Source organism: Myiozetetes cayanensis, unplaced genomic scaffold, assembly GCF_022539395.1.
Source record: "Myiozetetes cayanensis isolate MyiCay16 unplaced genomic scaffold, myiCay2020 scf7, whole genome shotgun sequence".
NCBI classification, from domain to species: Eukaryota; Metazoa; Chordata; class Aves; order Passeriformes; family Tyrannidae; genus Myiozetetes; species Myiozetetes cayanensis.
In genome coordinates this window covers 49,120,121-49,135,318 of record NW_026087964.1, presented here as the reverse complement: position 1 = coordinate 49,135,318, position 15,198 = coordinate 49,120,121, and the positions used below count along the sequence as shown (strand labels likewise).

The 15,198-nt window shown below is 43.5% G+C and overlaps 1 protein-coding gene across 3 annotated transcripts in view; it reads right to left on the bottom strand.

The window, feature by feature from the left end:
• The window catches only part of UNC5C (unc-5 netrin receptor C), a 257,370-nt gene that overhangs the window by 46,724 nt on the left and 195,448 nt on the right, over positions 1 to 15,198 (bottom strand). For all 3 annotated transcript variants that reach the window (XM_050338645.1, XM_050338646.1, XM_050338647.1), the window contains exons 5-7: positions 5,424 to 5,604; positions 3,192 to 3,359; positions 1,841 to 2,005 (exon numbers count right to left, since the gene is read on the bottom strand). In XM_050338645.1, the coding sequence (XP_050194602.1) occupies positions 1,841 to 2,005; positions 3,192 to 3,359; positions 5,424 to 5,604 (514 nt within the window). The remainder of the gene's footprint in view (positions 1 to 1,840; positions 2,006 to 3,191; positions 3,360 to 5,423; positions 5,605 to 15,198) is intronic.

Genomic DNA, 15,198 nt, shown 5'->3' with positions numbered 1-15,198 from the left:
ACCATTAAAACACTGCCATTAAATTCCAACACTGAAGGATTACCACGGCCCCTGGAGCTAAGCAGGTCATTATGTGACTGCATATTTTTCATTATCATTTTTTATATACATATATATGAAGCAGAATAGGATTCACAACAGTTTCACCATCTCTCCTACTGAAGACCTGTGCTTTATACTCAGCATCCACTTTCACAAATAAAATGCAATATACCATCAACAGATAAACGAGATCCCTACAGGGCTTTTATTCTGCTGTACCATTATATCTACTTTTCCACAAGACCTCTGTTTAAATGGCTGTCTTTATGCACACACACAAAGATGACATACACCTGTCTAAATATAATCTGATAGTGAAGAGCTCTTCTGTATGGGGAAATGTATCTTTTCTTCCTAATTTACCATAATGACTTATTAACAGTTCTGGAGCTAAGGGTATGCTAGCTTCCCCACAATAAAAGTCACAGTGTTATATAGTAAGACATGGATGGATTTTTATTTTTTTTTCTATCTTTAGAAATGAAAAAGAGAGGAGCTCTAAATTTTACCTTTCCATTTTCCCCGTAAAAAGAGATTTTTTGAGGCATTACAACTTCATAGGCTGCTGACATTGACTAATAGTTTTTAACATGATGGAAGTGTTTGTATGAGCCACACTGAGGAAGCTATTTGTAACTCTGGGAAACCCCAGGACAAGTGGCCATACTGTGCCATAAGGTAGCTCAGAGATCACTGCCAGCACAGTAGCCATCCTATAAAGTAATTATTCAAGGGGTAGACCCATGTATTAGCTAGTAGTGTCACTTTTCTATCATTGTGACTATTTCAGTCAAAAGTAATCTGCCTCAGAGAATAAAAAATTCTTAACTCCTTTTTTATGAGAGAACTCAAAGCATTTTATGATTTGGACACATAGATACTGGATAGTTACAGCCACAACTCTTTGGACAACAGACAGCTGAGCTTTGACAGAGAAGTACTGTCAGGAGATGGGATGAAGGGGCAGGAGAGACGTGAATGTGACGATTTTGGCTCAGGTTATTGTGCTACTGAAATGTGAAAGAGAGTTTTGATGCACCAACAGCCCAGAGAAGACCTAATTTTTGAGAAAGGATGGGGTGCAGAGCAGACAAATTGTTCATCAGTATATGTCAAATCACGCTTAAAGCTTGGGGTTTTTTTTTTACTTCTCTCTCCTGTTAGTCACAAGAGTGGGACCATGGCATGAACAGGTGCAGGCAGAATACACTTCAGTGCTAGAGCTGATCTTCACGAGGCTGCAGCATGATTGTGACTATATATGTGAAGTTTGCACTGGCACTGCCTAGATACAGCCTACCTCTTTCTACCACAGGGCACTCAAAATTCAAAAAGGCACATAACTATTATATGTAGAAATACGTGCACCCACCATTCCTAACATTAAGAAGCCACAAGTTTATCTGCTTGGCCAAATTTACTCTTTAGAAAATGCTAACTTTGGCCCAAAATGCTCCTTTTTCCATTTATGTTGCTGTAAGAGCCACTGCCAAACTTCTCTGGACAGATGCTGCACCCTTAGAGAGAGGAAAACTGTTTGGTGAGGAGGGCAGGGGAAAGAAGGCTCTGTCACGGCTCTTTCTAATTCTTCACCGTTCAGCTTCATATACCTCAGACAGAATTACATTCATCATCAGGCAAAAAGAGTGGGTTGCCCAGACTGGTGAGAACTGGATTAACTCATTTCTTCTACAAGTGATTCTGTGACTTTAGGTCAGTGATGCTGATCTGCAGCTATTTCAGGTTTCACTGTGGCCACATACATCCCAGATCCCAGAGAGGTCACAGTGGCACTTACCCTGCATGCAGAGCCCGTCAGTGCAGTTCTTGGACTGCAGCACCAGCCCCTCACAGTCCTTCCCCCCGTTCTTTGGCGCTGGGGCCGTGCACTCCCTCCGGCGCCAGTGAGTACACTCCGTGCCACAGGTGGACCACTTGCTCCAGGACGTCCACTTGCCATCCACTGACACAAGGAAAGAACAACTTGTTAGGGTGCACACAGAAGTGACACCAAGCAAGAGCGATGCACACACATTGCCACAAAGCCAACCTGCAACTCCTGGCCATCTCCGGCGAGGCAGAAGGATCATCAGCCTGCTCTTCTCCAAGTTCTACTTCTATTACGTAAATGCACATTCACCCCCACCTCTCCTTTCTCTCTGCTCTGACCCCATTTCTGGTCTTTCTTCCTCCTTATATAAACATTTAACTAGTTTACCTGTGTTCAAAGTGTACAAGCAACAAGTCAGGAATCTGTGATTTCATCTTATTTTTTGGCATTTTTTAACACAGAGGTTAAACTGGTCCAAAAATTCTTCTTTAGTGGGAAGATATTTAATTTTAAATACTCCCTATTAAAAGAAATATAGAGAGGTACCAATCTATTTCACATGAGCAGAATCAGGAATGTGTTTAGTGCCTGCAGATGTCCTGCAGATGACTTTCAAAAGCACTAAATTGAACAGGTGAAGAACAAAATATTAAATTGTTCCTGTGACAGAGCTGGATGGCCAAACTTAACAAGCTGAAGATGACCTTACTGACATTGATTTGAGTGGGTGTGTAGAAACAGGTAAGCACTGGGCAATAGGGACAGAACTTTGGCACAGAGAAGTACCAACAATCTGGTGTGTCCTGAAGCAATTTTCTATTTTCCAGAAGTTTACATTTAAATACCTTTCAAAGGTATGGATACACATCTCTTTGTAGAATAAATGCCTTTTTATTTGAAGTCAGGTAAACATGTGCCACAAATTTAACATCCACATCCCAGATGCTTCAGTTGCTCAGACAGCTGGACTGAACAGACATTGCAAATATATTTACATCACTGTTCCTTGCTATATTCAAATTCCAATCCTTTTCCAGAGCTTTCAAATTTGAAACTCCAAATGTTCCCCAAATCCCCTGAATTATGAGGGTCGAGACACCAGTGTAAGCAATGTGCAAAAGTAGGGCTGAAACCCCTGCTGCTCTATATGATGTGCTCACTATTTTATCTACTTATATAATACAATTTCATATTCATTCCCTGAAATGTTGGATTTATTAATAACGGGAGGCAGGCCTTTGTAACTCATGGTATTCTCCTGAAATGACTGATGGCAGACAAACAATATATCTAGGGCTGTGTGCTGTTCATACTGAACCTGGACACAGAGTGGTGCAAGCTATTTTCTGAACGCTCTGGCCCTCGCAGAAGGCACCACCGTTGAGGGGGGCAGGGTTGGTGCAGGTCCTCGTGCGCTTCTGGAAGCCTCTCCCGCATCGGCTGTTACACACTGACCACTCCGTCCAGGTAGACCAGCCTCCGTTCACTGAAAAGCAAGAGGGAAAGAGTATGATCCCATAAGCAGGTCAGTTTGGTCAGCCCAAAGCCCAAAGTGATGGCTGGGAATAGCATGAGAAGCAACACTGAACAGACACAAAACCCACATCTCCAACGTGCCCAATGTATGCCAGAAGTCACTTCAAAAAGTTGAAGAAATGCTGATGCCAAGTGAAAAACACTGTTTGATAACTATTAGGGCTGGTAGGGGACCAACCTTACACTGAAAACTGACCTGACCCTGCCCTAAGCTCCTGATGGAGAATGTATGATCAAAATCCCTGCAGATTCAGAGAGCACACACAGCTCTGACAGCCAGAAGCCAATGCTCTGAAAGATGTAGCATTTTCCAAAGGGAGATAACCTGCACTCCCACAGAAGCTCAGAGGCACCCATCACCTATGTATGCTGAGACACATCCTGCCCCTTCCTCCCCGCTTTGATTAGATATTGATAATTTTCTTCTCCTTTCTTTGAAGAAGGTGATTTCAGGATGTCAGGACAACTTCACAAACCACTCTGTGGACCTAGCTGGTGCATATGAATATCTCAGCACTTCCCTAACAGATATTTAAGCTGTTCAGAGTGAACTAACACTAAATACATTTTTTTTTTTTTAATTGACTTTGGGAAGATATTTATGCTGAGTCTCCTTTTCATCTAGCTCATTTTCTGGGATATATGGATAGATGAAGAAGGAGATATGCTGCTCTACATAAGAATGTCACTTCCACTATATGGGTAACATACTAACAGCTCAGATTCTCTAAACCCAAATGTTTGTGATATGATACAACCCTTAAGCAGCTCTTGTAGCAAAACCCATAAAAATGCTACTCCCCTACACATGTCTCTTGAATGCACTGTTGAAAAAAATTCTGTATATGAATGAGGAGCAGTTGCCTACATCTTTATGTTACTGCATTCATCACAGTTACAAAACACGGAGCTCTTGCATGGTCCATTCCTCAGTATCACAACCACTGCTAATCAACTCAATTCAGTCAGTTTTCTATAAAAACTGAACTAAAAGGCCCTCATTGTAACTTCAGGGAAGCAACTGCTTACAATTAAATCTAACTGCTACCCTGAATATGAAATGAATATTAGGGATAATCATAGGGATTTTTTCCTACTTGTCTATCCTATAATTAAGCTGATTGTAAGGAACACCAGTTCAGTCAGCTGGCACATCATCAGAGCAGGTTTTGTTCTGGTGGATACCCCCACCTGGGATGCATTTGGGGCAGTAACTCTGCAGGGGCAAAGGCTCAATGTGGTGGGGCAGAGCTGCAGTGCAGCACAGGCTGGAAGAGATTCTAGAAGGGCATCTCATCCAGCCCCTCCACAGGCAAAGCATGACCAGCCTCAGTTGTATCAGGACTGCAGATGCAGACACAGAATACTGCTATCCCATACTTTGTATTCCCCTAACATTTATTTTTAAGCTAGTCTGTGTGCCTCTGAACTGCAGTCCCAGAATGCTTTGTTACTTCACTCCTGACTTCAGGGTATGTTTTGGCAGTAGACACCAAAAATAAGCTTATTTAAAGAGATATAAGGAGATGGATGGTTCTGATGAGCTCTGACACTCTTACCAGTATCTGGGAGCACAAACTTTCCTTCAGTTTCTCTCTTATTTCTGAAAAGTGTCACTAAGAACGTGAACTGTGCTGGTAGTAAGCAATGCCTTGGACACTCCTGCTGGAGGATGTGCCACTGTGGCTCCTTGCTGTATCCAGCCGGCATGTGTTATGGCAAGGGGAAAAACTGCCTTTTCTTCAATGAGGTAGCTGGCTGTGTGTGTAGGTGCCTGTTCCTCCTGTCACCATTTCCTGTCACCAATAAGCCAAGCCATCAGACCTGTACTTCTGATATTTTCAGTAATGAACCCTGACTGCAGTTCCTGCACATGGCTGCAAGTCAACAGGCAGCACAGGCAGCCCAGACTGACCACAACTAGAGTTGCATACATGCACTTTGCATCCCCCTCCTGCCCCTCTCGCTTTGAGTGTGCATCCATCCACTTGCAACAGGACAAAGCAGCACTTACCATAGACAATCACAGTCGCTGTGGTGCTTTTCCTTTTGGCCACAATGTTTTTTGCAACACAGGTGTAATTGGCTGTGTCAGAAAGCCGGGCTTGCTTGATGATCAGGTTGTGATCGATCGTGATGTAAAAATTTCGGTCTTCCACGGGATCAATAACCTCTTCATTCTTCAGCCACTCCACCTTGGGGTTTCAAAGGGCCAGAGGGGAGGCAGTGAGTCAGCACCAAGTCACACCACAATGGACAGACACAGTATCTGTGATTACATTCCTCATCCCTGAAAATGCCACACGCCAAGGCACATGACGAAGGACTCACCTGCTGCATGATGCCATCTGAAATAAACTAAAAGGGCGGAAACACAGGACAACACTCTTTACACCTACCCTTTCCTTCAGGTCCCCTTCTGTCCCACCTGTCCACACAAAAGCTGTCTTGCCTTGCCTTGAAAGTATCAGTGCATTTTAAAAGTCTGCCAGCTACTGTACAGAGAAAAAGAGCTGATCTGTGCTTTCAGAGTCTGAGGCAAAGCATAACGAAAGGGTGATAATTTACTTAGGATGGTATCTACAAACAGAAAATTCTCTTACAACATCAGAAACTCTAAATCAGCAAGGAGCTCAACTATTCTTTCTATGGTTTGCCTAATTAGGCAGTTAATAATGAAGAAATCTTGTATGTACCTGCCTTGGGTCTCACACAATGAGACCCTATAGTGGAGTAGGTGGCACTAACAACTTATAAACAGCTATACTTTTAAGTACACATGCACTCACATGTACATACATGTTATTGTCTTAGTGCAATCAGAATCAAACAAAATAGAGACAGTTACCAAGAAATCACAAGGACATCGGTGCTTATTTTTCCTTTTTAACCTATATAAGCTGCATTTTATTTTAATAAAGCGTAATTTCCTTGGCTACACAAAACAAACAAACAAACAAACAAAAACAAAATCAAAAAATTCTATGATTTTTAATCTAGATAATGTTCTCTTTATTGCCCTGTTATATCCCAGCTGACGCCTGTGAGCTGCTCTTAATATAATTTGGCTGCAAATCCAGTAGCTCGTTTTCATTTGAACTGTGTGCTCTGAAGGACAGGACAGGACTGGGCCCTGGATGGATCAAAGCTGGGCTGTTATGCCACTGGATCACTTCAGCCTGTGTCCAGAATTTAATTAAAGGAGGAAAAACATAAATACAATCAGCCTGCCAGACCTGTGAGGTGCTAGGTGCCAAGACCTGCTCTTACAGACCCCACTTTTCTAAAGACATTTGAGGAACTACCCGAGCATTGACGTACCCCAAAAGCAACCGAGAAACTGCTCCCCACTTGAGACAGCTGTACAGACTGTCTCAATCCATGGTGAGAAACTGAATGACCTCTCTTGGTGCCCAAGACAGAGGGCTCAGTTCATCCCTGGACAAAGCCAGTTCAATGCTGCAAGACCAGTGCTGGCAGATGTGAGTTTGGATTGTAGGTGCTCACCATCCACGCCCCCTCTTTAGCCCTGTCTTAAGCAGCTCCAGCTCCCCTATCCTGGTTTGGGTGGAGGTATATCAGGTGTGCGTTGCTTCCAAAGGTGCACACCTTAGTGAATGTAAAGCCATTGCTGCAGTGAAGGTTTGATTTAAACCCCCCTTTCCCACAGCACATCCCTGCAGTACGTGGCAGTCAACTGTCAATAAGGTGTTGCTTAAAGCTGGTGGTGTAAAAAGGGCCGTGGAAATGGATACATGTGTCTGTGAGGAACAGGAAAGGAAAAAAAAGACATAAAACTTTGGAGGCTGGATTTCTCTCACTACCACAATCATGTTTCACCACAGAAGATACAAGCTCTCAGTCAATAGCCTGGTTATCCTTGACAGGATGACTAAAATTGTTCTTCCTCTTTCTTGAATCCTAATAGGTATCAGGTATAATCAAGACAGACAGATTCCTATTCAGTCAGTGGCAATATTTAGCTCCTTCCTCACCTGCAGGTCAAGTCCGCGTGCATTCTAGAATGAAAAACAAGCCAGGAGCTCGTCTTCACCAGCGGTAGGCTGTCACTTAATCGCTGCCTCTCACGCAAACAAAACACCTTTTTTTGGGTTTAACGTCATTGTTTATTTCTGGGATGGAGAACAGACTTACGCCAGGGATCTAATAGATGGTACACTCACTGCCAGAACTGTGTACGTACCACCTTCAAATCTGCCTGTAATCTTCCTGCACTCTGCACACTGAAGACACCAGGACATCAGTAAGGACAGGACTACAGTCTACATAGTCCAAGGCTCAGTCTAAAATGTTTCTGGTACGCCCATCAGAGCACATACTCCAGCAGCCTTTGGTACCCTGAAGGCTCCATGCCCAAGCACATGGTTGTCTTTTTTGAGTACTCTGCAACACTTTCCACTGAAAACATATATGCATATTCAGTCTGGGTCTCAAATGATTAGACAAAATTAAAGCTGTAAGCATTAAATTCCCTATCATCCCTGCAAAAACTCTGAAGATAATATGAAAACTGAAGTTGCCAAAAAAAAAAGCAGTTCTGTATAATTCAGTATATTGCCTCTGGCTCTACACCAAATCTCTTAGGAAAAAGATCCTTTTCACCTAATGTCTCAGAATTCCACAGAATTTGCTAACAATAAAAGTTTGCAGAATAACAGGATGCCTTTTTTTCCACCAGTACATCAGAACTGTGTGTGCATGTCTAAATCCCATCTCTTTTACAAGACATCTCTAATATATCTAATTCAGTGTTCTGGCATCCAGGTTTTTATGACGTCTGTTAATGTTGCAAACTCCAATGATAAATCTAAAGGGAGGAACTGACGGATGATTTGACACGTAGCAGAAGTCTCCTTTCACACACATTTTTGCCATCAGTAGAAAAACACAAAAAAAGAGCACGCTCCTCCAGTGGTTGTTTTCTCCCTTAATTCTGGTAGAAATGGTAACTAATTAAATACACTATAACATATAAGTGAGACTGTTGTTGTTACTTATTTTCAATTATTATCAGCCTCATTTTCTCTGGTGCAGGTGATTGCAGTGCTCAGCACCTCCAAACTTCAGATTTTTTTTTTTTTTTCTTTTTTTGAGGTAACCAGTATAGGTGGGAGCAAGGTTGCTCTGTCATGTAAGTAGGAAGAGATCATGTGTCAAATGCAGAATACAGAACAGAAGAGAACAAAGAGGAATGAGACAGCGTGATTTATGAATGACAAGTATGCAAACTGTTATTACAGAAGTTAAAAGCAGCATTCTCTTTTGATGCCTTGTCATTCCCCAAGGCTCAGCCCCCTTGCTGAAGTAGGCTGTTAATTCAGCCAATGCAGAAACTTATCCTGAATTCTGCTGCCTGAATAATAGAGACTGGCAGATGAGGCACCAGACACTTACGTGCTAGAGACCCGTACCCCTGCAGGCAAACAGACAGAGGGGCAGCAGGATATCCATGGACATTTCAAAGTGCACAGATGCCAGCCTCCAAGGTCATATCAAATCATACCTTCATGCCTCCATTTTTCATATATCTGGAGATGTTTCAGAGTAGATGGTTGCTTTTGCCTAAATATTGAGGATGTATATTTACTGGCTATAATAACAATTCTTGAGCAGGTACCTAGTTCTATATATTAGAATCACAGAATCATAGAATTAGGTTGGAAGAGACCTCCAAGATCATCAAGTCCAACCCTTGATCCAGTCCCACTGTGATTACTAGATCGTGGCACTCAGTGCCACATCCAGCCTCATCTTAAAAACCTCCAGGGACGGTGAATCCACCACCTCTCCGGGCAGGCCATTCCAATGCCTGATCACTCTCTCTGTAAAGAACTTCTTTCTAATATCCAGCCTAAACCTCCCCTGGCAGAGCTTAAGCCTGTGCCCTCTTGTCCTACTGCTGATTGCCTGGGAGAAGAGACCGACCCCCACCTGGCTACAACCTCCTCTCAGGCAGTTGTAGAGAGTGATGAGGTGAACCCTGAGCCTTCTCTTCTCCAGACTGAACAACCCCAGCTCCCTCAGCCTCTCCTCATAGGATTTGTGCTCAAGTCCCTTCACTGGCCTCGTTGCTCTTCTCTGGACTTGCTCCAGCACCTCAATATCCTTCCTGAACTGAGGTACCCAGAGCTGGACACAGCACTCAAGGTGTGGCCTCACCAGGCGCTGAGTACAGGGGAAGGATCACTTCCCTGCTCCTGCTGGCCACACTGTTCTTGATCCAGGTCAGGATGCCATTGGCCTTCTTGACCACCTGGGCACACTGCTGGCTCATGTTCAGCTTCCTGTCAATCCAAACTCCCAGATCCCTTTCTGCCTGGCTGCTCTCCAGCCACTCTGTGCCCAGCCTGTAGCGCTGCAGGGGTTGTTGTGGCCAAAGTGCAGGACCCGGCACTTGGCCTTGTTAAACTTCATCCTGTTGGAATCAGCCCAACTCTCCAGCCTATCCAGGTCCCTCTGCAGAGCCCTCCTGCCTTCCAGTGGGTCGACACTCCCTCCTAACTTATTCAATTAAATGAGGCATGTCCATCCAACTCTTATTGATAAATGTACTGATGACTGTGCATGTATATGTAGAAGAAGCAAGGGATCAGTTTTTCCTTATCATAACAGAAACAATTTAGTTGGCAACAATTATGCCATAAAGGATGAGGTAAGTGTAACCCCTGGGAGATGACAGCTATAGAAAATTACAACAATCTGCAAATTGGTTTTTTTATATACAAACTCCTAGAACAAAGCAGACACAAAATCCCCATTTCTTATTATTAGTTTTATACTCGCAGAAGTATTTTTGTTATGTGTTTGCAAACTGACTAGCAAAAGAAGGTCACTCAGCTGAGGTGTGAGAGTAGTGAATGAAATCCTGACTCACAGAATCTGCAGACTCTGAGAAGCTGGAGCACATCTGAAGCTAGTTACCTTTCAGCCAGAGCTCCTTAGCGCTCTGAATGCAGCTTGCAGAGCAGTGAGGCACACAGCTCCTGCCAGCTGTGCTGGATCTGCACATCCAGTGCTGCTAATGGGCTGGCAAGCAAGCCTGCAAGAGACTGAGCCATCCCTGCAACGGGTTGAGGAAGCACATGATCCAAGGTGGCTATAATTTACAGCAACATACCTTGTAGCATCTTTCTGTCATCTCATTCCCCAGTGAGAGACAGATGTGTTGTCTCTAATCATTCACTGATTGGTATCGGGAGATACATTAACATAATTGGCACATTTGTTCTAATTAACAGAGGGAAGCTGCCACATGCCACCCAACATGAAAAGCAAGACCACTGGCAAGAACAGAAAACCTGCAATCACCACGTCAGATATACCTGGGAGCTGCAACCAGACCTGTGCTGCCAGAGGATGTTTCCAGCAGCTGCATGAAATAAGGCAGCACACACAGAGATTAAAACTTGCAGAGCCAGGACAGGCTTCTGTGCAGACTAAATGAACACAGGGAACATAAATCACACAAGCGATTACAGACGCAGGAAAACCTATTACGGAGGCTAATTGCTGACACAAATTTAGCCATACTAAGTTACTAGCATTACTAGGCACTTAAGTCCCTTGGCACACTTGCTTATGCGTGACTGTTTTAGAAACTGGCAGAACAGAAGCACATCTGTTCCAAAAGAAACCCGAGGATGGGAAAGGAACAGGAACTCATCTAGATCCTGCCCTCCAGATCGTACAAGTCATTCCTTACACCTCTCGCAATCTCAAGAGCAAACTCAGCAGCGTATGAGTTCTGGATCCTGGTTGTTCATTACCTCCTTTGCACCAACCTGCCTAGAATCATCTTCAGAGAGAGGAGCACCTGCTGAAAACCACAAGTATTTTACCCTCCAGACACAACCAAAGTGCTCCAGTGCAATTCTCCAGAAGAAATGAGATGCAAACAGCTGGGAGAGTCTTGCCTTGATAAAAGGCAATTTGTAATTCTGGGAAGTGAGAACATTGCACCCCTGCCTTCCCCATGCCTGGTTGATGCAGCAGGATTGCTTTCCATCTGGTCCCCCATCCACATCGGCATTGTGGTTGGTGTTCTCCGCAGCTGTGCCAACTGGTCACAGCAGCATCACTTGCCTTGCAGCAGTCCCTGCTGAGCTCACACAGCCTCCAACAGCCACAGGGAAATCACAGCTCCCCTGCTTCACCTGAATTGTAACAACAGACACGAATCCCAAGCCGTATTGGTAGTAAAGGCACACATACTCATTCCAGTAAGAATAAAGCGTTTGTGAAACTAGCTACTGATTTGGACACAGTACAAGATGTTCAAGTGAGACCGAGAAAACTTTAGCAGTTTTCACACAGGCTATTGAACCAGCAGCTATTTCAGGTACCTTGAGACTTGAGTGCTTATTTGAAGAATGCTATTTGATTTTTGGTTTTTGTTTCAAATGTATACTTTCACTCCAGCAACTGGCTGGTGAAGGGGATGCTATCCCCTATGTACTATTTACTGGAAAGAGATTTAAGATTTAAAAAAAAAAAAAAAGAAATAAAAAGGCAATCTCTACAGAGACTGAAATTACAGCTATGAGCAACTAAAAAACACATACTGAGAATGAGACAGCAAATGCAAACCACTATGATGTTTTGTTAGGTTTTTGCTATTGTGCTTCTGCTGACAATAAGGGGAATTGTTGTTCCTGCTGTGGAAACACTTCCTTAATCACACATATATCCAGCTTTCTGCTTGAGCACTAAAATCTACATAGGGTGTAGGTACAGCTGCTGGATGTCTCTGGCCCCATTACAGCTTCTCTTTATGCACAATTGGGAAGTGAAGCCTAACACAATAAACTTCAAAGGCCAAGGTAGACTGGTAGAAGCAGATGAAGAACTTTATTCCATAGAGCCTCAAATTCAAACATAGATCATGGCACTATTAAATGAAAACCATAGCTGCTATGTGCCATCAGAAGTTTCTGGGCTTCCTTTCCTACATGAAAGAAGGGCTTGAACTGGAGGCCCCATAGCTCATATGTTGACTGGCACTTTTGTCATCCTGTGGGCATGTGGAGTCCCCAGTCCCAGAAGCAACTGAGGGGGTCTGTTTGGAAGCAGCTTTAAATGAGTTACCAAAGTGATGTCTGCCATCCTTTGGTTTGATTGATAGATGGATGGATCTTATTCTTCACAGCACAGAGCTGTATGCTCTTCAGGATCATTAAATTCAATAAGGGAACAGGATTTGGTGGGTGGCTGAAGTCCCCAAGGACACCCTTTCCCACTCAACCTCAAAATTGCCTGTTATCATACAGACAGCTCCTCCTACAGTTTCAAAAGGCTGTAAACTGTAAATCCAGAATGGATTTTGTCCATTACACTTTTTAGTTACACTTTTTAGAAAAGAAAAGCATCAGGTCTAGAAGAACATGGAAATTCCTGAGCAAAACCCAGCAAAAGCTGATCAAACAATTCTTGAGTGACAGCTGATGCGTTCTGCAGACAATACCTCCAGAAGTATCTCCATGAAAACATGGGAGCATCATAATTCTTCATGCCTGAAGTGAGCACTGCTTTTGAAGAAGTTACTGTCAGAGGAACTGACGAAGGCAGGCACTATCACCAGGTGACTGAGGATGCTGTTAAGAACCAGGAGCTCTACAAAGCCCTGACAGAGGTAATTCTCACATTTCAGGCACGATAAGGCCTGTTGGATATAGTGAGCCAGAGTCACTCAGTGTCAAAGTAAGACCTGATGGACTAATCTTATAGGCATACGAGATTATGATTAGAACAGTATCTCCAGGATGAGGAGCTATCTTTTCTAAGGGGAGAATTGGGAGGTATGCTCATCTATCTCATAAAAAATTGCAGCTGAAGGCTGTGTCCCACACTGCATATCTTCCAAAACTAAAAAAAACAAAACACTGCTGCTTCTGAGTACATCCTGAAGAGGACAGGAAGGTTGCGCTAGATAATCCAGCATCCCAGAGCTGTCATTGCCACAAAAAGTGGGTTGTAGAGAACAGGATAAGCTAGCAAAGTGTATGTCAGTGCTCTTGTAGAACATGTCCCATTGTAATATTTCCTGGAGGAACTGCAAGTCTGACTGTCTCCAGTCCCACAGATCATTCTCGCCTGAATAGAATCATACAGGAACTTGATTCACTTCGGAGCACGTTCTGCCCTCACTTACATTGGCATCAATGGAACTGCACTAGAAAGCAAAAGTATAAGAGTAGATCCCACAGAAAATCAATGTCTCAAAAAACTCAGTTCTACACAAAGACTTGCGCACCCTGACATGGGCTGCTGCACTGTGGAAATGAACTGGTAGGAAATAAATGTAAAAATAAGACTACCTAATAAGCTAGTAGTCAGTGTACTTCCCAGGAAAGCACAAAACCCAAATGCAAACCTATCCTTCAAGCAGAAGGTTCTAACCTCCAACTTCATGCTTTGCAAAAGAGTGTCCTGACCACCACCAGCAGACTGGGGGATAAAACATATGTCAAAACAAACAGAAATAGAGAGGACCAGGCACTGACAATTACAGAGAGTGAGCTTTATCCTGTAGTTTTGGAGGACAGGCCTGCATTGCCAGACCTTACCCAATGGCTCTCCACGGTAAAATGGATGAGCAATTCTCATTCATTTTGGGCTGTGCTCCTTCTGCATGCAAACCTGCCTCTCCCTCCCCACTCTTCCTCCCACTGACACCCGAAGGCGGTTCTGCTGTATGTTGCAAGGCATTGCAGAGAACAGTGTCACTTTTCAGGTAATTAGCCTTTGTCGCCACAAACTCCCCTACCTGTCTCTCTCAGAGTTCACCTTCCTTGCTGTGAATGTAAAACAGCATCTCAGTGACACACACCTGCATGGACATGCATACGCATGAACTCCCAATTAAGGGATAACTGCTGCAAAACATAAGGGGCTCTCATGAAACAAAGCAAACAGCAGTCACCTTAATAATCAATTAGATGGAGCAGCCACCTGATGCAGCCTATTTGGAGAAGTCCCCAGCTTCCAGCAGCTTTGCCTGTGCGAGAGCAGCTGAATAAAGTTTGTGTCATGGTCATCTTGACTAGGCAAAACACTCTCTTCTGCCTCTTGACTCAGTGATGCTTTCCCCCTTGCTCTAGTTCCTAATTAAAGCCATGAATGTGGATAAATATCACATCCAGTTTTAAACCCAACCGGGTCACCAAACTGTGCGCTACACCCTGTTCTGCAATTAAACTACTCTGTGAAACACCTCAATTATAATTAAAGAAGCAATTATCCTCCCTGCTAAAGGCCCCACAAATCACACATTTCAATGCAAAAGTTCGTCTAGCAGCTCTACGGCATATTAACCAATCTTACATCTCATTTGTGTTTTGATCTATAACCTATCCCAATGAGCTAATTTGATGTGACTTAGTGTCTCTAACTATATTTTATCATGTGCAAGATGATGCTGGCATCTTTCAAATAACAAGTTAAACGAGCTAAGGAGTTAATTTTAATAACTCTGTCATTACTGTTGGAGTGTCACAGAATAGGATCCTTCCCGCCTTCTCCAGTTAGGTTTGAAAAATGCACACACAGAGAAGAGTGCAATTGAAATGGATGCTTCTGTTACTGCCAGGGAACTGCAACTGATTTCACTGAAAGCATGAGGCTGGTGGGTCAGACTGCTTATCTCACCACTTTATCCTATTTCTCTCCATTGAGGAAAAGCGGAAGGCAGAGAAGCATGGAGCTAGGGCAGCATGCTGCTTGTTTTTATATCCATTCTTCTACTTTCTTTTTTTTTTGTTACAGCAGGAATA